This window comes from Carcharodon carcharias, chromosome 10 (genome assembly GCF_017639515.1).
Source record: "Carcharodon carcharias isolate sCarCar2 chromosome 10, sCarCar2.pri, whole genome shotgun sequence".
NCBI classification, from domain to species: domain Eukaryota; kingdom Metazoa; phylum Chordata; class Chondrichthyes; order Lamniformes; family Lamnidae; genus Carcharodon; species Carcharodon carcharias.
Window position 1 is genome coordinate 81,968,569 of NC_054476.1, and position 18,763 is coordinate 81,987,331.

At 44.9% G+C, this 18,763-nt stretch overlaps 1 protein-coding gene across 1 annotated transcript in view; it reads right to left on the reverse strand.

Annotated features, from left to right (window-relative positions):
* cd44b (CD44 molecule (Indian blood group) b) overlaps window positions 1-18,763 on the reverse strand; it is an 85,754-nt gene that overhangs the window by 35,221 nt on the left and 31,770 nt on the right. The window contains exons 3-4 of the mRNA XM_041198129.1: window positions 18,016-18,155; window positions 16,944-17,072 (exon numbers count right to left, since the gene is read on the reverse strand). Coding sequence (XP_041054063.1) covers window positions 16,944-17,072; window positions 18,016-18,155 — 269 coding nt within the window. The remainder of the gene's footprint in view (window positions 1-16,943; window positions 17,073-18,015; window positions 18,156-18,763) is intronic.

Sequence of the window (18,763 nt, forward strand, 5' to 3'; positions counted from 1 at the left end):
TTGAATGCGGAGGCTGGTGGGGTGATAAGTGAGGACAAGAAGGACCCTATCATGTTTCTGGGAGGGAGGAGAAGGCATGAGGGCGGATGCGCGGGAGATGGGCCCGACACAGTTGAGTGCCCTGTCAACGAAGTGGGTGGAAAAACTCGATTAAGGAAGAAGGAGGACATGTCAGAGGAACTGTTTTTGAAGGTAGCATCATCAGAACAGATGCGACGGAGGTAAAGGAACTGAGAGAATGGGATGGAGTCCTTGCAGGAAGCGGGGTGTGAGGAGCTGTAGTCGAGGTTGCTGTGGGGTCCATAGGCTTGTAATGGAAATTGGTGGACAGTCTATCACCAGAGATTGAGACATAGAGGTCAAGGAAGGGAATGAAGTGTCAGAGATGGACCATGTGAAAAGGGTGGAGGGGTGGGGATTGAAAGCAAAATTAATAAATTTTTCCAGGTCCCGACGAGAACTTGAAGCAGCACTGAAGTAATCATCGATGTACTGGAGAAAGAGTTGTGGGAGGGGGCCGGAGTAGGACTGGAACAAGGAATGTTCCACATACCTCATAAAGAGACAGGCATAGCTGGGGCCCATGCGGGTACCCATAGCCACAGCTTTTATTTGGAGGAAGTGAGAGGAGTTAAAGGAGAAATTGTTCAGTGTGAGAACAAGTTCAGCCAGACGGAGGAGAGTAGTGGTGGATGGGGATTGTTCGGGCCTCTGTTCGAGGAAGAAGCTAAGGGCCCTCAGACCATCCTGGTGGGGGATGGAGGTGTAGAGGGATTGGTCGTCCATGGTGAAGAGGAAGCAGTTGGGGCCAGGGAACTGGAAATTGTTGATGTGACGTAAGGTGTCAGAGGAATCACGGATATAGGTGGGAAGGGACTGGACAAAGGGAGAGAGAAGGGAGTCAAGATAATGAGAAATGAGTTCCATGGGGCAGGAACAGACTGACATGATCGGTCTACCGGGACAGTTCTGTCTGTGGATTTTGGGTAGGAGGTAGAAGCGGGCCGTCCGAGGTTGGGCGACTATCAGGTTGGAAGCTGTGGGAGGCAGATCTCCAGAGGAGATGAGGTCAGTGACAGTCCTGGAAACAATGGCTTGATGTTCAGTGGTGGGGTCATGGTCCAGGGAGAGGTAGGAGGAAGTGTCTGCGAGTTGATGCTCAGCCTCCGCGAGGTAGAGGTCAGTGCACCAGACAACAACAGCACCACCCTTGTCAGAGGGTTTGATGACAATGTTGGGGTTGGACCTGAGAGAACGGAGTGCAGTAAGTTCAGAGAGAGACAGATTAGAATGGGTGAGAAGAGCAGAGAAATTGAGGCGACTAATGTCGCGCCGACAGTTCTCAATGAAAAGATCAAGAGAAGGTAAGAATCCAGAGGGAGGGGTCCAGGTGGAGGGAGATTATTGGAGGTGGGTAAAAGGATCTGTTGAATGGGGAGAGGACTCCTGCCCAAATAAGTGAGCAGGGAGACGAAGACGGCGGAAGAAGAGTTCAGCATCGTGCCGAGCCCGAAATTAATTGAGATGAGGGTGTAAGGGTATGAAACTAAGTCCTTTGCTGAGCACTGAATGTTCAGCATCTGAGAGGGGAAGGTCAGGCGGTATAGTGAGTACATGGCCGGGGCTGGGTTTGGAAGATGGGGTGGGGACGGAGGGACAGGCAGGGGTGGAGGGTCCTAGATGGTGTTGGTGTCGATGAGTTGTTGGAGCTTGCGTTCCTTAGCACTTGAGAGAAAGAGAAAAAGTTTCTTGTTGAGGTGTCGGATGAGACGAAGAATAAAATGAAACTGGGGGCACGTGCAGCTTTGAAAAAGGTTGCAGCGATGCTGCTGGAGGGAGTGTTCGAGTGTGATCATATGGCGACGCATGGCACTGAGTGTGGATCTCAGAATGCGATGGGAACAGCAGTCTGAGAAACGTTTTATGTCCTGGAGATACCTGTAATCCTGGGTGGGTTCGAAACAAGAGGGATGGAATTTCAGTTGAAATCCACATGGGGTAAGTCGGAGACAGAGACAGTCACTGAGAAAGGAGGTATGGCTGTGAAAGCGGGTTTTAGTAAACACCTTGTCAAACACCAGGAGAGAAATGGAAAGCAATGAAGGTGAACAAGGCAAAAGAGATATACGGAAATCCTGTCGGAGAGAGGAGCAGTACTTCTTCAAGGTAGGCATTTCTTGAAGAGGAGTGGCAGTCAATTAAACACAGAGATAAAAACAAAAAACTGCGGATGCTGGAAATCCAAAACAAAAGCAGAATTACCTGGAAAAACTCAGCAGGTCTGGCAGCATCGGCGGAGAAGAAAAGAGTTGACGTTTCGAGTCCTCATAACCCTTCAACAGAACTGAGTAATATTAGGAGAGTGGTGAAGTATAAGCTGGTTTAAGGTGGGGGGTGGGGGTGGGGGGGAGAGACATGGGGCTGGGGGGGCTGGTGGTTGTGGTTGTAGGGACAAGCAAGCAGTGATAGGAGCAGATAATCAAAAGATGTCACAGACAAAAGAACAAAGAGGTGTTGAAGGTGATGATATTATCTAAATGAATGTGCTAATTAAGAATGGATGGCAGGACACACAAGGTATAGCTCTAGTGGGGGTGGTGTGGAAAGACTAACAGGGCATAAAAGGTATAGATTTAAAAATAATGGAAAAAGGTGGGAAAAGAAAAATCTATATCAATTATTGGAAAAAAACAAAAGGAAGGGGGAAGAAACAGAAAGGGGGTGGCTCTTTCGATCAATGTGAGCCTATAATGTCATTACTGTTTCGCACACTATAGATCAATGTGAGTCTAGATTGGTCATTGCTGTTTCATACACTGTAGATCAATGGGAGTCTATAATGGTTATTAAAGTTTCACACACTATTGATCAAAGTGAGTCTATAATGGTCATTACTGTTTCTCACAATATAGATCAATGTGAGTCTACAATGGCGATTACTGTTTCACACACTGTAGGTAATTCTGAGTCTATAATGGTCTATACTATTTCACACGCTGTAGATCAACGTGAGTCTAGAATGGTTGTTACTGTTTCACACACTGTAGATCAATCGAAGTCTATAATGGTCATTACTGTTTCAGACACTGTCGATCAATGTGAGTCTATAATGGTCATTACTGTCTATAATGGTCATTACTTTTTGATACACTGTAGAACAATGCGATTATATCATGGTCATGACTATTTCACACACTGTAGATCAATCTTAGTCGATAATGGTTATCCATGTTTCACACACTGTAGATCAATGTGAGTCTATAATGATGATTACTGTTTCACACAGTGTCGATCAACGTGAATCTATAAAGTTCATTACTGTTTCACACATTGTAGATCAATGTGAGTCTATAATGGCCATTACTGCTTCACACATTGTCGATCAATATGAGTCTATAATGGTCATTACTGTTTCACACATACTGCAGGTCAATGTGAGTCCATAATGGTGATTACTGTTTCACACACTTTAGATCAATGTGAGTCTATAATGTTTATTACACTTATACACACTGTAGATTAATGTGAGTCTCTAATGGCCATTACTGTTTCATACAGTGTCGATCAACGTGAGTCTATAATGGCCATTACTGCTTCACAGACTGTAGTTCAACGTGAGTCTGCAACAGCCATTACTGCTTCACATGCTGTTGATCAATGTGAATCTATAATGGTCATTACTGTTTCACACTCTGTAGATCAATGTGAGTCTGTAATTGTCTTTGCTGTTGCACACACTGTAGATCATCGAGACTCTATAATAGTCATGCCTGATTTGCACACTACATCAATGTGGGTCTGTAATGATCATTACTGTTTCACACTGCAGATCAATGTGAGTCTATAATGCTCATACCTGATTCACACACTGTAGATCTACGTGAGTCTATAATGGTCATTACTGTTTCACACACTGCAGGTCAATATGAGTCCATAATGGTCATTATTGTTTCACACACTTTAGATCAATGAGAGTCTATAATGTTTATCATTGTTTCACACACTGTAGTTCAATGTGATCCTATAATGGTCATTTCTGTTTCACACACTGTCGATCAATGTGAGTCTATAATGGTCATTACTATTTCACACACTGTCGATCAATGTGAGTCTTTAATGGTCATTACAGTTTCACACACTGTTGTTCAATTTGAGTCTATAATAGTCATTATTATATCACACACTGTAGATAATTGTGAGTCCATATTGTTTATTAATGTTACACACACTGTACATCAAAGTGAGTCTATAATGCTTATTACTGTTTCACACACTGTAGATCAGACACTGCAAATCAATGTGAGTCTATGATGGTCATTATTGTTTCAAACACTGTATGTGAATGTGAGTCTATAATGGTCATACCTGATTCACACACTGTAGAGCAAAGGGAGTCTATAATAGTCATTACTGCTTCATACAATGTTGATCAATGTGAGCCTGTAATGGTCATTACAGTTTCAGACACTGTAGATCAATGTGAGTCTGCAACGGCCATTACTGCTTCACACGCTGTCAATCAATGTGAATCTATAAAGGTCATTACTGTTTCACACTGTAGATCATCGACACTCTATAACAGTCATACCTGATTTGCACACTGTACATCAACGTGGGTCTATAATGATTATTACTGTTTCACACTGCTGATCAATGTGAGTCTGTAATGCTCATACCTGATTCACACGTTGTAGATCTATGTGAGTCTACAATGGTCATTACTGTTTCACACACTGCAGTTCAATGTGAGTCCATAATTGTCATTACTGTTTCTCACACTTTAGATCAATGTGAATATATAACGTTCATTACTTTTTCACACACGGTAGACCAGCGTGAGTCTATAATGGACATTACTGCTTCACACACAGTCGATCAATGTGAGTCTATAATGGTCATTAATGTTTTACACACTGAGGACCAGCGTGAGTCTATAATGCACATTATTGTTTCACACACTGTAGTTCAATGTGAGCGTATAATAGTCATTACTGTTTCACACACTGAAGACCAAACGTGAGTGTATAATGGTCATTACTGTTTCACACACTATAGGCCAGCGTGAGTCTATAACGCACATTACTGTATCACACACTATAGTTCAACGTGAGTGTATAATGGTCATTACTGTTTCACACACTGTAGACCAACGTGAGTGTATAATGGTCATTACTGTTTCACGCACTGTATGATCAATGTGAATCTATAACGGTCATTACTGCTTCACATACTGAGGACCAGCATGAGTCTATAATGCACATTATTGTTTCACACACTGCAGTTCAACGTGAGCGTATAATAGTCATTACTGTTTCACACACTGAAGACCAACGTGAGTGTATAATGGTCATTACTGTTTCTCGCACTGTAGATCTGCGTGAGTCTGAAATGGCCATTAATGCTTCACACACAGTCAATCAAAGTGAGTCTATAATGATCATTACATTTTCACACACTGTAGATGAATGTGAGTATATCATGGTCATTACTGTTTCACACCCTGTAGATCAATGTGATTCTATAATGGTCATTACTGTTTCACACACTGCAAATCAATGTGAGCCTATGGTGGCCATTATTTTTTCAAACGCTGTAGGCCAACGTGAGTCTACAATGGTCATTATTGTTTTACACACTGTAGATCAACTTAAGTCTATAATAGTGTTTCCTGTTTCACACACTGTCGGACAATTTGAGCCTATAATGGCCATTTCCGTTTCATATACTATAGATCAACAAGAGTCTATAATGATCATACCTGATTCACACACTGTAGATCAATGTGAGTGTACAATGCACGTTATTGTTTCACACATTGCAGATCAACATATGCCTATGATGGTCATACCTGATTCACACACTGTGGATCAATGTGAGTGTATAATGGTCATTACTGCATCATACACTGTAGATCAATGTGAATCTAACATGATCATTATTGTTTCACACACTGTATGTCAACGTGAACCTGTTATTGTCATAAATGATTCACACACTGTAGAGCAACGGAAGTCTATAATGGTCATTACAGTTTCAGACACTGTAGATCAAAGTGAGTCTGCAACGGTCATTACTGCTTCACACGGTGTCGATCAATGTGAATCTATAATGGTCATTACTGTTTCACACTCTGTAGATCAATGTGAGTCTATAATTGTCATTGCTGTTTCACACACTGTAGATCATCGACACTCTATAACAGTCATACCTGATTTGCACACTGTACATCAACGTGGGTCTATAATGATCATTACTGCTTCACACTGCAGATCAATGTGAGTCTATAATGCTCATTCCTGATTCACACACTGTAGATCTTCGTGAGTCTATAATGGTCATTATTGATTCACACACTAGATCAACTTGAGTCTATAATGGTCATTACTGTTTCACACACATGCTGTAGATCAGCATGAGCCTATAATGGTTTTTACTGTTTCAAACACTGTAGATCAATGTGAGTCCATAATGGTCATTGCTGTTTTATGCACTGTAGATCAATGTGAATCTATTACGGTCATTACTGTTTCACACACTGTAGACCAGCGTGAGTCTATAATGGACATTACAGTTTCACACACTGTAGGTCAATGTGAGTCTATAATGGTCATTACTGTTTCACACACTATAGACCAGCATGAGTCTATAATGTACAGTACTGTTTCACACACTTTAGTTCAACATGAGTGTATAATGGCCACTACTGTTTCACACACTGTAGACCAACGTGAGTCTATAATGGTCATTACTGCTTCACGCACTGTAAGATCAATGTGAATCTATAACGGTCATTGCTGTTTCACACACTGAGGACCAGCATGAGTCTATAATGCACATTACTGTTTCATGCACTGTAAGATCAATGTGAATCTATTAAGGTGATTACTATTTCACACACTGCAGACCAACGTGTCTATAATGTTCATTACTGTTTCACACACTTTAAGACCAATGTGAATGTATAACGGTCAATACTGTTTCCAACACTGTAGACCAGCGTGAGTCTATAATGGTCATTACTGTTTCACAAACTGTAGCCCAATGTGATTCTATAAAGGTCTTTCCTGCTTCACACACTGTCGATCAATGTGAGTGTATAATGATCTTTACTGTTTCACACACTGAAGATCAACGTGATTGTATAATGGTCATTACTGTTTCTCGCACTGTAGATCTGTGTGAGTCTGAAATGGCCATTACTGCTTCACACACAGTCGATCAATGTGAGTCTATAATGATCATTACATTTTCACACACTGTAGATGAATGTGAGTATATCATGGTCATTACTGTTTCACATCCTGTAGATCAATGTGAGCCTACAATGGTCATTACTTCTTCACACATTGTCAGGCAATGTGAGCCTATAATGGCCATTACCATTTCACATACTGTAGATGAACAAGAGTCAATAATGGTCATACCTGATTCACACACTGTGGATCAACGTGAGTGTATAATGGTCATTTCTGTTTCACACACTGTAGATCAATGTGAGTAAATAATGGTCAGTACTGTTTCACACTGTAGGTCAATGTGAGTCCATAATGGTCATTAGTGCCGGCTTCATCTGCACCTGTGTCACACCCGCTCTCTAAACCAGGCATCAGTGCAGATACCAGCACTGCAGTTGGCATTAGATCACTGGCTACATCGCTGAGGGCACTTCACACTCACTTGAAGTGCAGGCAAAGGCAGAGTGTGCCCAGGGCACCTGCAGTCAGAGGACCGCTGGAGACCATTATGATGCTGGGTCGAAGGCAGATGATGAGCCTCTGGATTCATCCATTAGGCAGCAGATGCTGGATGTCCAGTGGGATGTGTGGGAGGATCTGGCAGGAGTCCATGCACAGGAGCGTGAGTGCTGTGTTGACCTTCATGGCTGAGCACACTACCTCCTCCATTGAGAGAATGGTGACTCTCATGGAGAGGCAGATCCAGGGACAGAATGAGGAGTTCCTAGAGTTGTGCTCAGACCTGCAAGCCCTCACACTGGCACTGACCTCAGCTGGTCAGTGCCAGCGTGGAAGATGGATGAGACACCTGGTGTATCAGCTAGGTGTCTGCTTCCCAGCTGATGCACAGGGAAGTTCAGCGCGACATCATCTTGGTGCATGAGCTGCCTGTTGATCCTGCGGGCTCCTCTCAGAGTGCTCCAGATGATGGCAGCAGCTCCTCCACCAGTGACCGTGGTATCTGATGAGGCTGCGATGACTTGGGAGATGCCAGCCATGGCACTGGCTGCTCCCTCCCAGGGTCAGCACAAGCTTCACTGGCCAGAGGACATCCGCCAAGGTCATCAAGGTGAACAAGACAGCAGAGTCAACAAGCTGTTTCCAATTTGCTGCCGGTGAGAGGGGACAAGACACAGCACTCGCAAACGTAAGTTTAAGGCACCATGAGCACAAGACGGATTGTTCATGGGTAGTCTTCTGTTCTGTTATGTTTGATTTATATGTTTACTGGTCTGGACACCAACACCAGTAATGGTCATGTCAATATGATTTGAATGTGACAATAACATTAAATTTGCTTTTGTTGTGATGGTCTGAGTATGCTTCACCTTTTATTTTTGGTGCGGGGTACCCCAGTCCATAATCACTGCCTCTAAACTTTATTGCACAGATACTGACTGGATTTGAGTTCACATGACAGGGGCATTTTAACATCCTGGACAGAGGTGGCAGCCCTGGCACGGTGGAAGCAGATCGTTGGCAGCCTAGCTGAAGGAACGTTGAATCAAGGCATCTCTGGTGTCCCTACCTTCCTGGAGGTTACCGAGGTCGGCCTCCATGCCCTCAGCATTCTCCCCACCATGCTGCTCTTCTGACTCTTTACTGGATTCATCCTCTGGGGCCTGTGGAGCTGTGTCAAGATCCTCTTCCTCCAGTGGGTCCCCCCTTGCCAGTGCCAGATTGTGGAGAGTGAAGCATGCGACCATTATCAGTGACACCCGCTCTGGGGGGTATTGGAATGCTCCCCCTGAATGGTGTAGGCATCGGAAGTGCATCTTGAGAAGACCTATGGTTCTCTCTACCACAGCCCTTGTGGAGGCATGACTCCTGTTGTACCGCAGCTCTGCCTCTGTTCTTGGGTGGAAGAGAGGCGTCATAAGCTACCTTTTCATTGGATAGCCTTTATCACCCAGCAGCCTTCTATCCAGTCGAGCTGGAGCAGTGAACAGCCTTGGCATCTGGGAGTGTCTCAGAATATAAGCGTCATGGGAGCTGCCTGGGTACCTTGCACAGAGTTGTAAAACCTGCATCCTGTGATCACACACTATCTGCATGTTCATGGAATGGAATCCTTTCCTGTTGACGAAGGCACCGGGCTCACCTGCTGGCGCCTTGATGGCCACATGTGTACAGTCTATTGCACCCTGGACATGGGGGAAGCCAGCAATGGCTGTGAAGCCTTTGGCTCGCTCAGCCTGGCTGGCCTCGTCCGTGCGGTAGTGAATGAAAGTCAATGCATGTCTCAACAAAGCGTGTGTCACCAGCTTGACACAACTGTGGACAGCTGATTGGGAGACTCCACACAGATCACCCACTGACCCCTGGAAAGACCCAGAAGCATAGAAGTTGAGGGCCACAGTGACATTCAGAGCCACTGGCTTGGGATGTCCACCCATACAGTCAGAGCTGATCTCAGGGCCAATCCTCTGACAGATGGAGTACACTGTCTCCCTGGAGAGGTGGAGCCTCCTTCAGCATCGCACCTCAGACATATTGAGGTAGATGAATTGCCGCCTGTAAACTCTGGCAGCAGAATAGTGGCATCTTCTACAGCCCCTAACACCTTGGGCTATCTGCTGGCCCTGCGCCCCTTGTGCCTGTGCCTCTCCTCCCACAGGTCCCTCCCTGGAAGCTTCATTCTGCCTTGTATATCAACGTGAGTCTGTAATGGTCATTACTGTTTCACACATTGTGGCCAGAATTTGGAGATCGGTGGACAGGTGCAGTCGGTGGGCCTGGGAGCAGGTGGAAAACTGCCTGCTGCCCGCGATCAGCCCCCGACCGCGATTTCACACTGGTGGGCCAATTAAAGCCCGTCTAGCATGAACGGAGGCTCCCCAATGGTCAGGGAGGGGTGGGCGGGGGTGGGGACCTGTCGGCCGCCTGGTCCAATGGTGACCCGGTTTAAAATTGGCACAGTCAGGCCCTGGGGGTCTGCTGGCGAGGAAGACATCTTCAGTGTTGTTAGCAGGAGATTCAAAATTATTGATTCCAATGCGGCTGCAGATGCCAGGTGGGAGCGCAGGTCAGGTGGGCACTCAGCCTCCCGGTTTTCTGAAGAGTGCTTCGCGGTCCTCCTGGAGGTGGTGGCTGCCAGGAGGGACACCCTTGTCCCCAGTGCTGGAAGGAGGGGGTCACTGCACCTAACCAAAAGAGCTTGGGAGGAGGTGGCAGCGCAGGTCAGCAGCCATGATGGGTGCTTTGCCTGTTTCCAGCTTTGCAAGAAGTTTAGCAACCTGCTGTGCTCAGGAAGGGACAGTATTGTGTTGGCATGGATCAGTGTGTTACATGTTAAGGTCTAGCCATCCCCACCCCACCAGTGAAGCTCAGGGGTGTTAAAGAGTGGACTAATCAATGCTCCTCTGTCCTTTCAGGAGAAGACGGCCCATAACAACATTGAGAGGTTGCAGACTGGCGGAGGCCCAGCTAATCTCCCAATCCTAACCAGATACGAGAGGACACTTTGGAGCTGGAGAGGTGCCAGGCACCTCGGTCAACTGGCTGCGGAGAGGCTGGGGTGTCAGATGAAGGTAAGAGTACAGTGCACAGAGGTGAGAATTTCGGATGCTGCAGACATTCCTGTGTAGCCTCATCATTGATGGGAGTCTCAAAACTGGATTCCCCATTGATCATTGAAAGACGAGGGCACCATGATGCAGATCTCCATTGTCTCACCAGGGTGCTTGGCATGCACAGTGACAGTGTGGTGACTTAGTCATTGCTCTCCTTTAGGTTTGTCACCATGAACCCAATCGTAGGGCCCCTGATGCCAGAGGGCCACCAGACTCCAGATGTACCTGCGTCACACCCGGTCTCTGAACCAGTCACTAGTGCAGATACCAGCATCTCAGTGCGCATTAGATCAGTGGCTAGAATGTTGGAGCATAGCGGTGAGGGCACTTCCCACTTGCTTGAGGAGAAAGCAAAGGCAGAGAGTGCCCAGAGTGCTGGCAGTCAGAGGACTGCTGGAGACCAGGACGATGCTGAGTCAAAGGCAGATGATGAGCCTCTGGCATTAGGCAGCAGATGCTGGATGTCCAGTGGGATGTGTGGGAGGATCTGGTGAAGATCCATGAGGGTCTGTATGCCATGGTCTCTGTTATGAAGGAATGCATGTGGAGCATCAGCACTGTGTTGAATCTCATGGCCGAACACACTGCCTCCTCCATTAAGAGAGCGGTGGCTTTCATAGAGAGGGTGCTCCAGGAACAGAATGAGGGGTTCCTGGGGTTGCGCCCGGACCTGCAAGCCCTCACACAGGCAATGACCTCCGGTGGTCAGTGTTCATGTGGGAGATGGATGAGGCACCCAGTATCCCAGCTAGATGCCTGTCCCTCAATGGTGAGCAGGGAGATCCAGCACGACCTCATGTTGGCACACGAGCTGCTTGTCAACTCTGTGGGCTGCTCTCAGGGTGCTCTGGATGACAGCAGCAGCTCCTCCGCTCCTCTGCCAGTGACCGTGACATCCTGATGAGGCTGTGGCGACTGGGGAGATGCCAGCCTTGGCATTGGCCGCTCCTTCCCAGGCGGGGCCAGCACAGGCTCCACTGGCCAGGGGATGGCTGCCAAGGTTATCAAGGCCAACAGGACAACAGAGTGAGCAGGCTATCTCCAATGCTGCTGTCAGCGAGGGGGGAGCACCAAGACGTAGAACTCGTAAACATGTTTAAGGCACCATGAGTACAAGAGGGACATGTCACTGGTGATCTTCTGTTGTGTCATGTTTTGTTTATTTTAACTGGTCTGGGGTGAAGACCAGAAAAGGTTCTGTTAATTTGTTTTGATTGTCATTGTGAGATAAATTTTCTTTTGTTGTAATGGCCTGAGTATGCTTCACCTTTTTTATTCAATGTGATGCTGGGTACACCAGTATGTAATGCTGTACGTGGGTAGCTCAAAGTTTTATTGCACAGGCACAGAATGGACTTTAGGGTCAAAGAAATGAGTCATTTGAGACATCTAGGATGGAGGCAGCAGCCCTGGCATGAGCTGGTAGCGCAGCTGATACAAAGATAGGTGGAGGGACAGGTGGTAATGAGGAGGCGGGGAGGCTGCAGAAGGATTTGGACAGGTTAGGAAAATGGGCAAAGAAGTGGCAGATGGAATACAACATGGGGAAGTGTGAGGTCATGCACTTTGGTAGGAAGAATAGAGGCATAGACTATTTTCTAAATGGGGAGAGAATTCAGAAATCTGGAGTGCAAAGGGACTTGGGAGTCCTCGTCCAGGATTCTCTTAAGGTTAACTTGCAGGTTGAGTCAGTAGTTAGGAAGGCAAATGCAATGCTGGCATTTATTTTGAGAGGACTAGAATACAAAAGCAGGGATGTGCTGCTGAGGCTTTATAAAGCTCTGGTCAGACCACATTTAGAATATTGTGAGCAGAATAGGATGTGCTGGCCCTGCAGATGGTCCAGAGGAGGTTCACGAGAATGATCCCAGGAATGAAAGGCTTAACATATGAGGAATGTTTGAGGATTCTGGGTCTATACTTGATGGAGTTTAGAAGGATGAGGGGGGATCTGATTGAAACTTACAGAATACTGAAAGGCCTGGATAGAGTGGACATGGGGAAGATGTTTCCATTAGTAGGAGAGACTAGGACCCGAGGGCACAGCCTCAGAGTAAAGGGAAGACCTTTTAGAACAGAGATGAGGAGAAACTTCTTTAGCCAGAGAGTGGTGAATCTATGGAATTCATTGCCATAGAAGGCTGTGGGGGCCAGGTCATTGAGTGTATTTAAGACCGAGATAGATAGGTTCTTGATTGGTAAGGGGATCAAAGGTTACGGGGAGAAGGCGGGAGAATGGGGTTGAGAAACTTATCAGCCATGATTGAATGGCAGAGCAGACTCAATGGGCCGAATGGCCTAATTTCTACTCCTATGTCTTAGGGTCTTATGGTCTTATTTGGCAGCCTAGCTGAAAGAGCATTGGATCAATACGTCCCTGGTGTCCCTGCCTCCCTGGAGGTTACTGAGGTCTGCCTCCACGCCGTCAGCATTCTCCTCACCATGCTCCTCTTCTGACTCGCTACTGGATTCATCATCTGTGGCCTGCGCAGCTGCGTCAAGATCCTCTTCCTCCAGTGGGTCCTTTCTTGCCAGTGCCAGATTGTGGAGAACACAGCATGCGACCACTATCAGTGACACCCAGTCTGGGGGGTATTGCAGTGCTCCCCCTGGACGGTCCAGGCATCAGAAGCGAGTCTTCACAAGGCCAATAATCCTCTCTATCACCATCCTGTGGACGCATGGCACCTGTTGTATGGCTGCTCTGCCTCTGTTCAGGGGTGGCAGAGAAGCGTCATGAGCCATCTTTTGAGGGGATAGCAGTTGTCGCCCAGCAGCTATCCATCCAGTTCGGCTGGAGCACTGAAGAGCCCCGGCACCTGGGAGCGTCTCAGGACATAAGTGTTATGGGAGCTGCCAGGGTACCTTGCACAGACTTGCAGAATCTGCAACCTGTGGTCACACACTATCTGCACGTTCATGGAGTGGAAGCCCTTCCTGTTGACAAAGGCACCCGGCTGACCCGCTGGTGCCTTAATGGCCACATGTGTGGAGTTGATTGCACCCTGGATGCGGGGGAAGCCAGCAAGCGCTGCAAAGCCTCTGGCTTGGTCAGCCGGGCCGGCTTCATCAATACGATAGTGAATGAAAATCAAAGCAAGACTGAACAGAACTTCCGAAACCAGCTTGACACAACTATACACAGCTGATTAGGAGACTCCACAAAGATCCCGAACTGATCACTGGAAGGAGCCAGAGGCATAGAAGATGAGGGCACTGTAGATCAACGTGAGTATATAATGGTCATCGCTGATTCACACACTGTAGGTCAATGTGAATTTATAATGGCCATTAGTGCTTCACAACTGTAGATCAATGTGAGTCTATAATGGTCATTACTGTTTCACACACTGTAGATCAACGTGAGTCCATAATGGTCATTACTGTTTCACACACTGTAGAGAAATGTGAGTCCATAATGGTCATTACTGTTTCACACACTGTAGAGCAATGTGAGTCTATAATGGTCATTACTGTTTCACACACACTGTAGATAAACGTGAGCCTATAATGGCTATTACTGTTTCACACACGATGGATCAATGAGAGTCCATAATGGTCATTACTGTTTCACACACTATAGATCAAACTGAGTCTATAATGGTCATTATTGATTCACACACTAGATCAACCTGAGTCTATAATGGTCATTGCTGTTTCACGCACACACTGTAGATCAACGTGAGTCTATAATGCTTATTACTGTTTCACACACGGTCAATCAACGTGAGTCTATAATGGTCGTTACTGTTTCACATACTGCATATCAGTGAGTTTCCATAATGGTCATTAATGTTTCACACAAACTGTAGATCGACATGAGACTAAAATGGTTATTATTGTTTCACACAAACTCTATCAACGTGAGTCTATAATAGTCATTACTGTTTCACAAACTGTAGCTAAACTTGAGCCCACAATGGCTATTAGTGTTTCACACACAGTAGCTCAATGTTTGTCTATAAAGTTATTATTGATTCAAACCCTGCTGATCGATGAGAGTCCATAATGGTAATTAATGTTTCACACACACTGTAGATCAACATGAGACTATAATGATTATTACTGTTTCACACACGGTCGATCAACGTGAGTCTATAATGGTCATTACTGTTTCACACACTGTAGATCAATGTGAGTCTATAACAATCATTACTGTTTCACACACTGTAGATCAATGTGAGTCTATAATGGTCATTACTGTTTGACACACTGTAGATCAATATGAGTCCATAATGGTCATTAATGTTTCACATACTGTAGATCAATGTGAGTTTATAATGGTCATTACTGTTTCACACACACACTGTAGATCAACATGAGCCTATAATGGTTTTAACTGTTTTACACACAGCCGATCAATGTGAGTGTATAATGGTCATTACTGTTTCATACACTGTAGATCAATGTGAGTCTATAATGGTCATTACTGTTTCACGCACGGCGGATTAACATGAGTCTATAATGGTCATTACTCTTTCACACACTGTAGATCAATGTGAGTCCATAATGCTTATTACTGTTTCACACACTCTAGATAAACGTGAGACTATAATGGTTATTACTGTTTCACACACGGCAGATCAACGTGAGTCTATACTGTTCATTACTGTTTCACACACTGTAATTCAACGTGAGTATATAATGGTCATTAATGTTTGACACACGCAATGTAGATCAACGTGAGTCCATAATGCTCATTCCTGTTTCACCCACTATAGATCAATGTTAGTCTCTAATGGTCATTACTGTTTCATACAAACTGTCGATGACATGAGCCTACAATGATTATTACTGTTTCACACATGGTGGATCAACATGAGTCTATAATGTTCAGTACTGTTTCACACGCTGTAGATCAACGTGTGTCTTTAATGGTCATTACTGTTTCACACACACGCTGTAGATCAACGTGAGTATATAATGGTTATTACTGTTTCACACACAGTGACATACATGCGACTACAATGGCTATTACTGTTTCACACACAGTATATCAATGTTTGTCTATAAAGTTATTATTGATTCAAACCTTGTTGGTCAATGAGAGTCCATAATGGTCATTATTGTTTCACACACACTGTAGATCAACATGAGATTATAATGATTATTACTGTTTCACACACGGTCGATCAACATGAGTCTATAATGGTCATTACCGTTTCACACACTGTAGATCAATGTGAGTATATAATGGTCATTAATGTTTCACACACTGTATATTAATGTGAGTCCATAATGGTCATTACTGTTTCACACACACTGTAGATCAACGTGTGCCCATAATGCTTATTCCTGTTTCACCCACTGTAGATCAAAGTGAGTCCATAATGTTCATTACTGTTTCACCCACTGTAGATCAAAGTGAGTCCATAATGTTCATTACTGTTTCACACACTGTAGATCAATGTTAGTCTGTAATGGTCGTTACTGTTTCACACACACTGTAGATAAACATGAGCCTACAATGATTATTACTGTTTCACGCACGGTTGATTCAACATGAGTCTATAATGTTCATTACTGTTTCAGACACTGTAGATCAACATGACTCTATAATGGTCATAATTGATTCAAACTCTAGATCAACCTGAGTCTATAATGGTCATTAGTGTTTCACACACTGTAGATCAATGTGAGTCTTTAACGGTCATTACTGTTTCAAACACTAGATCAATGTGAGTCTATAATGGTCATTACTGTTTCACACACTGTCGTTCAACGTGAGTATATAATGATCATTAATGTTTGACATAAGCAATGCAGATCAACGTGAGTCCATAATGCTCATTCCTGTTTCACCCACTATAGATCAAAGTGAGTCCATAATGGTCATTACTGTTTCACACACGAGGTCAACATGCGTCTATAATGGTCATTACTGCTTCACACAATGTCGTTCAATGTGAGTCCAGCATGAATTGTTTCTTGTACAATTTGGCTTTACATCACTGGGAAACTGTGCACAATGATTTGGATGTTTTAGAATAGTGCAACCAATTGTATCACCCAAAGCAAAATTCTAGTAATCTACCAAGTTTTCTTATTGTAGAAGCATGTGCTGTGAAAGCAGACTCAGTTAAAGGTACAGAAATTGAAGGATAGCTGAGAGGGTAACAGTGAACTGCGCAGATACCTTTCATAATGTGTGAATTGCTGGTTGTGCTTTTCCCTGAGATCTTGGAAGTGTTGCTGATTCTGCTTACTGCTGGCTCAGCAGAAGACAGCATCAATGATGAATTCTCAGTACCACATATTTCATATTCTGTATGTTAGAAAAAAAGTGGACAATTATCAGTGTTTGAAAATAACACACACACCCACATGCACTCAGATGTGGACACATGGATACGGACCCAAGCACACACAAAGACACATCCACACAAGCTATTGCACACATATGTGAACACACATGGTCACATGCACACACACACGCACACAAGTATGCATGCACACACAAAAATCCAAACAGAAGCAGTTTGTTGATTAGCTTCCAGCTCCTACCAATGATACTTTTTCCTGGGAGGGTCAAAGATGAACTTAAACTAGCCATCACATGGATCTAGATCCTTTCCTCCCTGTCAGCAATATGTGGACAACCTGTGATTGCACCACACTATCTGTTCATTGGGAGATGGTGGCAGAGTGGCAATATTGCTGTACTAGTAATCCAGAGATCCAGGCTAATGCATTGGGGATATGGGTTCAAATCCCAACATGGCAACTGGTGGAATTTAAATTCAATTAATAAATCTGGAATCTAAAGGTAGTTTCAGTAATGGTGACCATGAAGCTATCAGCAATTGTCATAAAACCCCATCTGGTTCACTGATGTCCTTTAGAGAAGGAAACCTTACCACCCTTGTCTGGTCTGCATGTGACTCCAGACCCACAGCAATGTGGTTGACTCTTAAATGCCCCCTGACATGAATAGCAGGGTCAGTTCAAGGGCAATTAGGGGTGGGTAACAAATGCTGGCCTTACCAGAGATGCCCTCATCCCATGAAAGAATAAAGAAAAGGAAAACCCCTTCACCACATGACAACCCTTGAACTCTATCAACTGGTGCCAGGGTCCCTTTTAAAAGTGGGAGTGTCCCCATCAGATCACTTTTAAGATGTAGAAGATTCCTAGCAGACTCCTTTATAATGAAGGAGTTTCCCACGAGGATAACTTTATTTACCATGGTCGGACGAAATGTCACCTACCTGTCGCGTTGTAGCAGAACACATCAAATTTTTTGGTCTCTTGCTTGTAACCTGTGTAAACCCCTGAATTGTTTTGTGCACAATGGGGGTGAGCATTTACTCGAGGGATGGCAATCAGAGGACCCTGGATCCACCCGTATCTGTGGAGCAATGCAAAGCAGAGCATAGAGTGTGAGTGAGAGCAGCAGGTCAGTACTCAATATGCAGATTTGTGAAACTGAAATGGATGTGCTTAAAGTCTCCTCTATCTGACGGCTGAGAGTCTGTGGGAAACATATGCTTGTCCCAGATGTGATGAAAATCCCCCAGCCTATTGACTGTAAATGAGTGCATTTAGAGGAGTTTTCCAACAGCGCAGGTTCAAACTCCATTACCGGCTGTGCTATTTCATGGAGGCCCTGCCTCTTAGCCTTGCCCCAAGCTTGCGGAGTATTGGCCCCTCAAGCTACAAGTTGCCAAAATTGTCTCTCTAATGGAGAGAGATGCCTATAGAGCTTTCAGACCATGGCTAGATAATGATGATGAGGGCAATTTTAACCTTGATCTGAGCCTGGGAATCATTTGCTATCATCCAGAACCAACCTAGAAACTCTCTCCCTTTACTATTAGTCCTTCTTCCTTTTACCATGCTCCAGTTTCCTTGCAACAAGTGCAAGGGGTCTCAACTGTTCTGGTTGCAGTCAGACTTTGGAAATTCCTCTTTTATTTGGTGTATTAAGGATGTAGACAGCTCAGAACCAGGGGGATA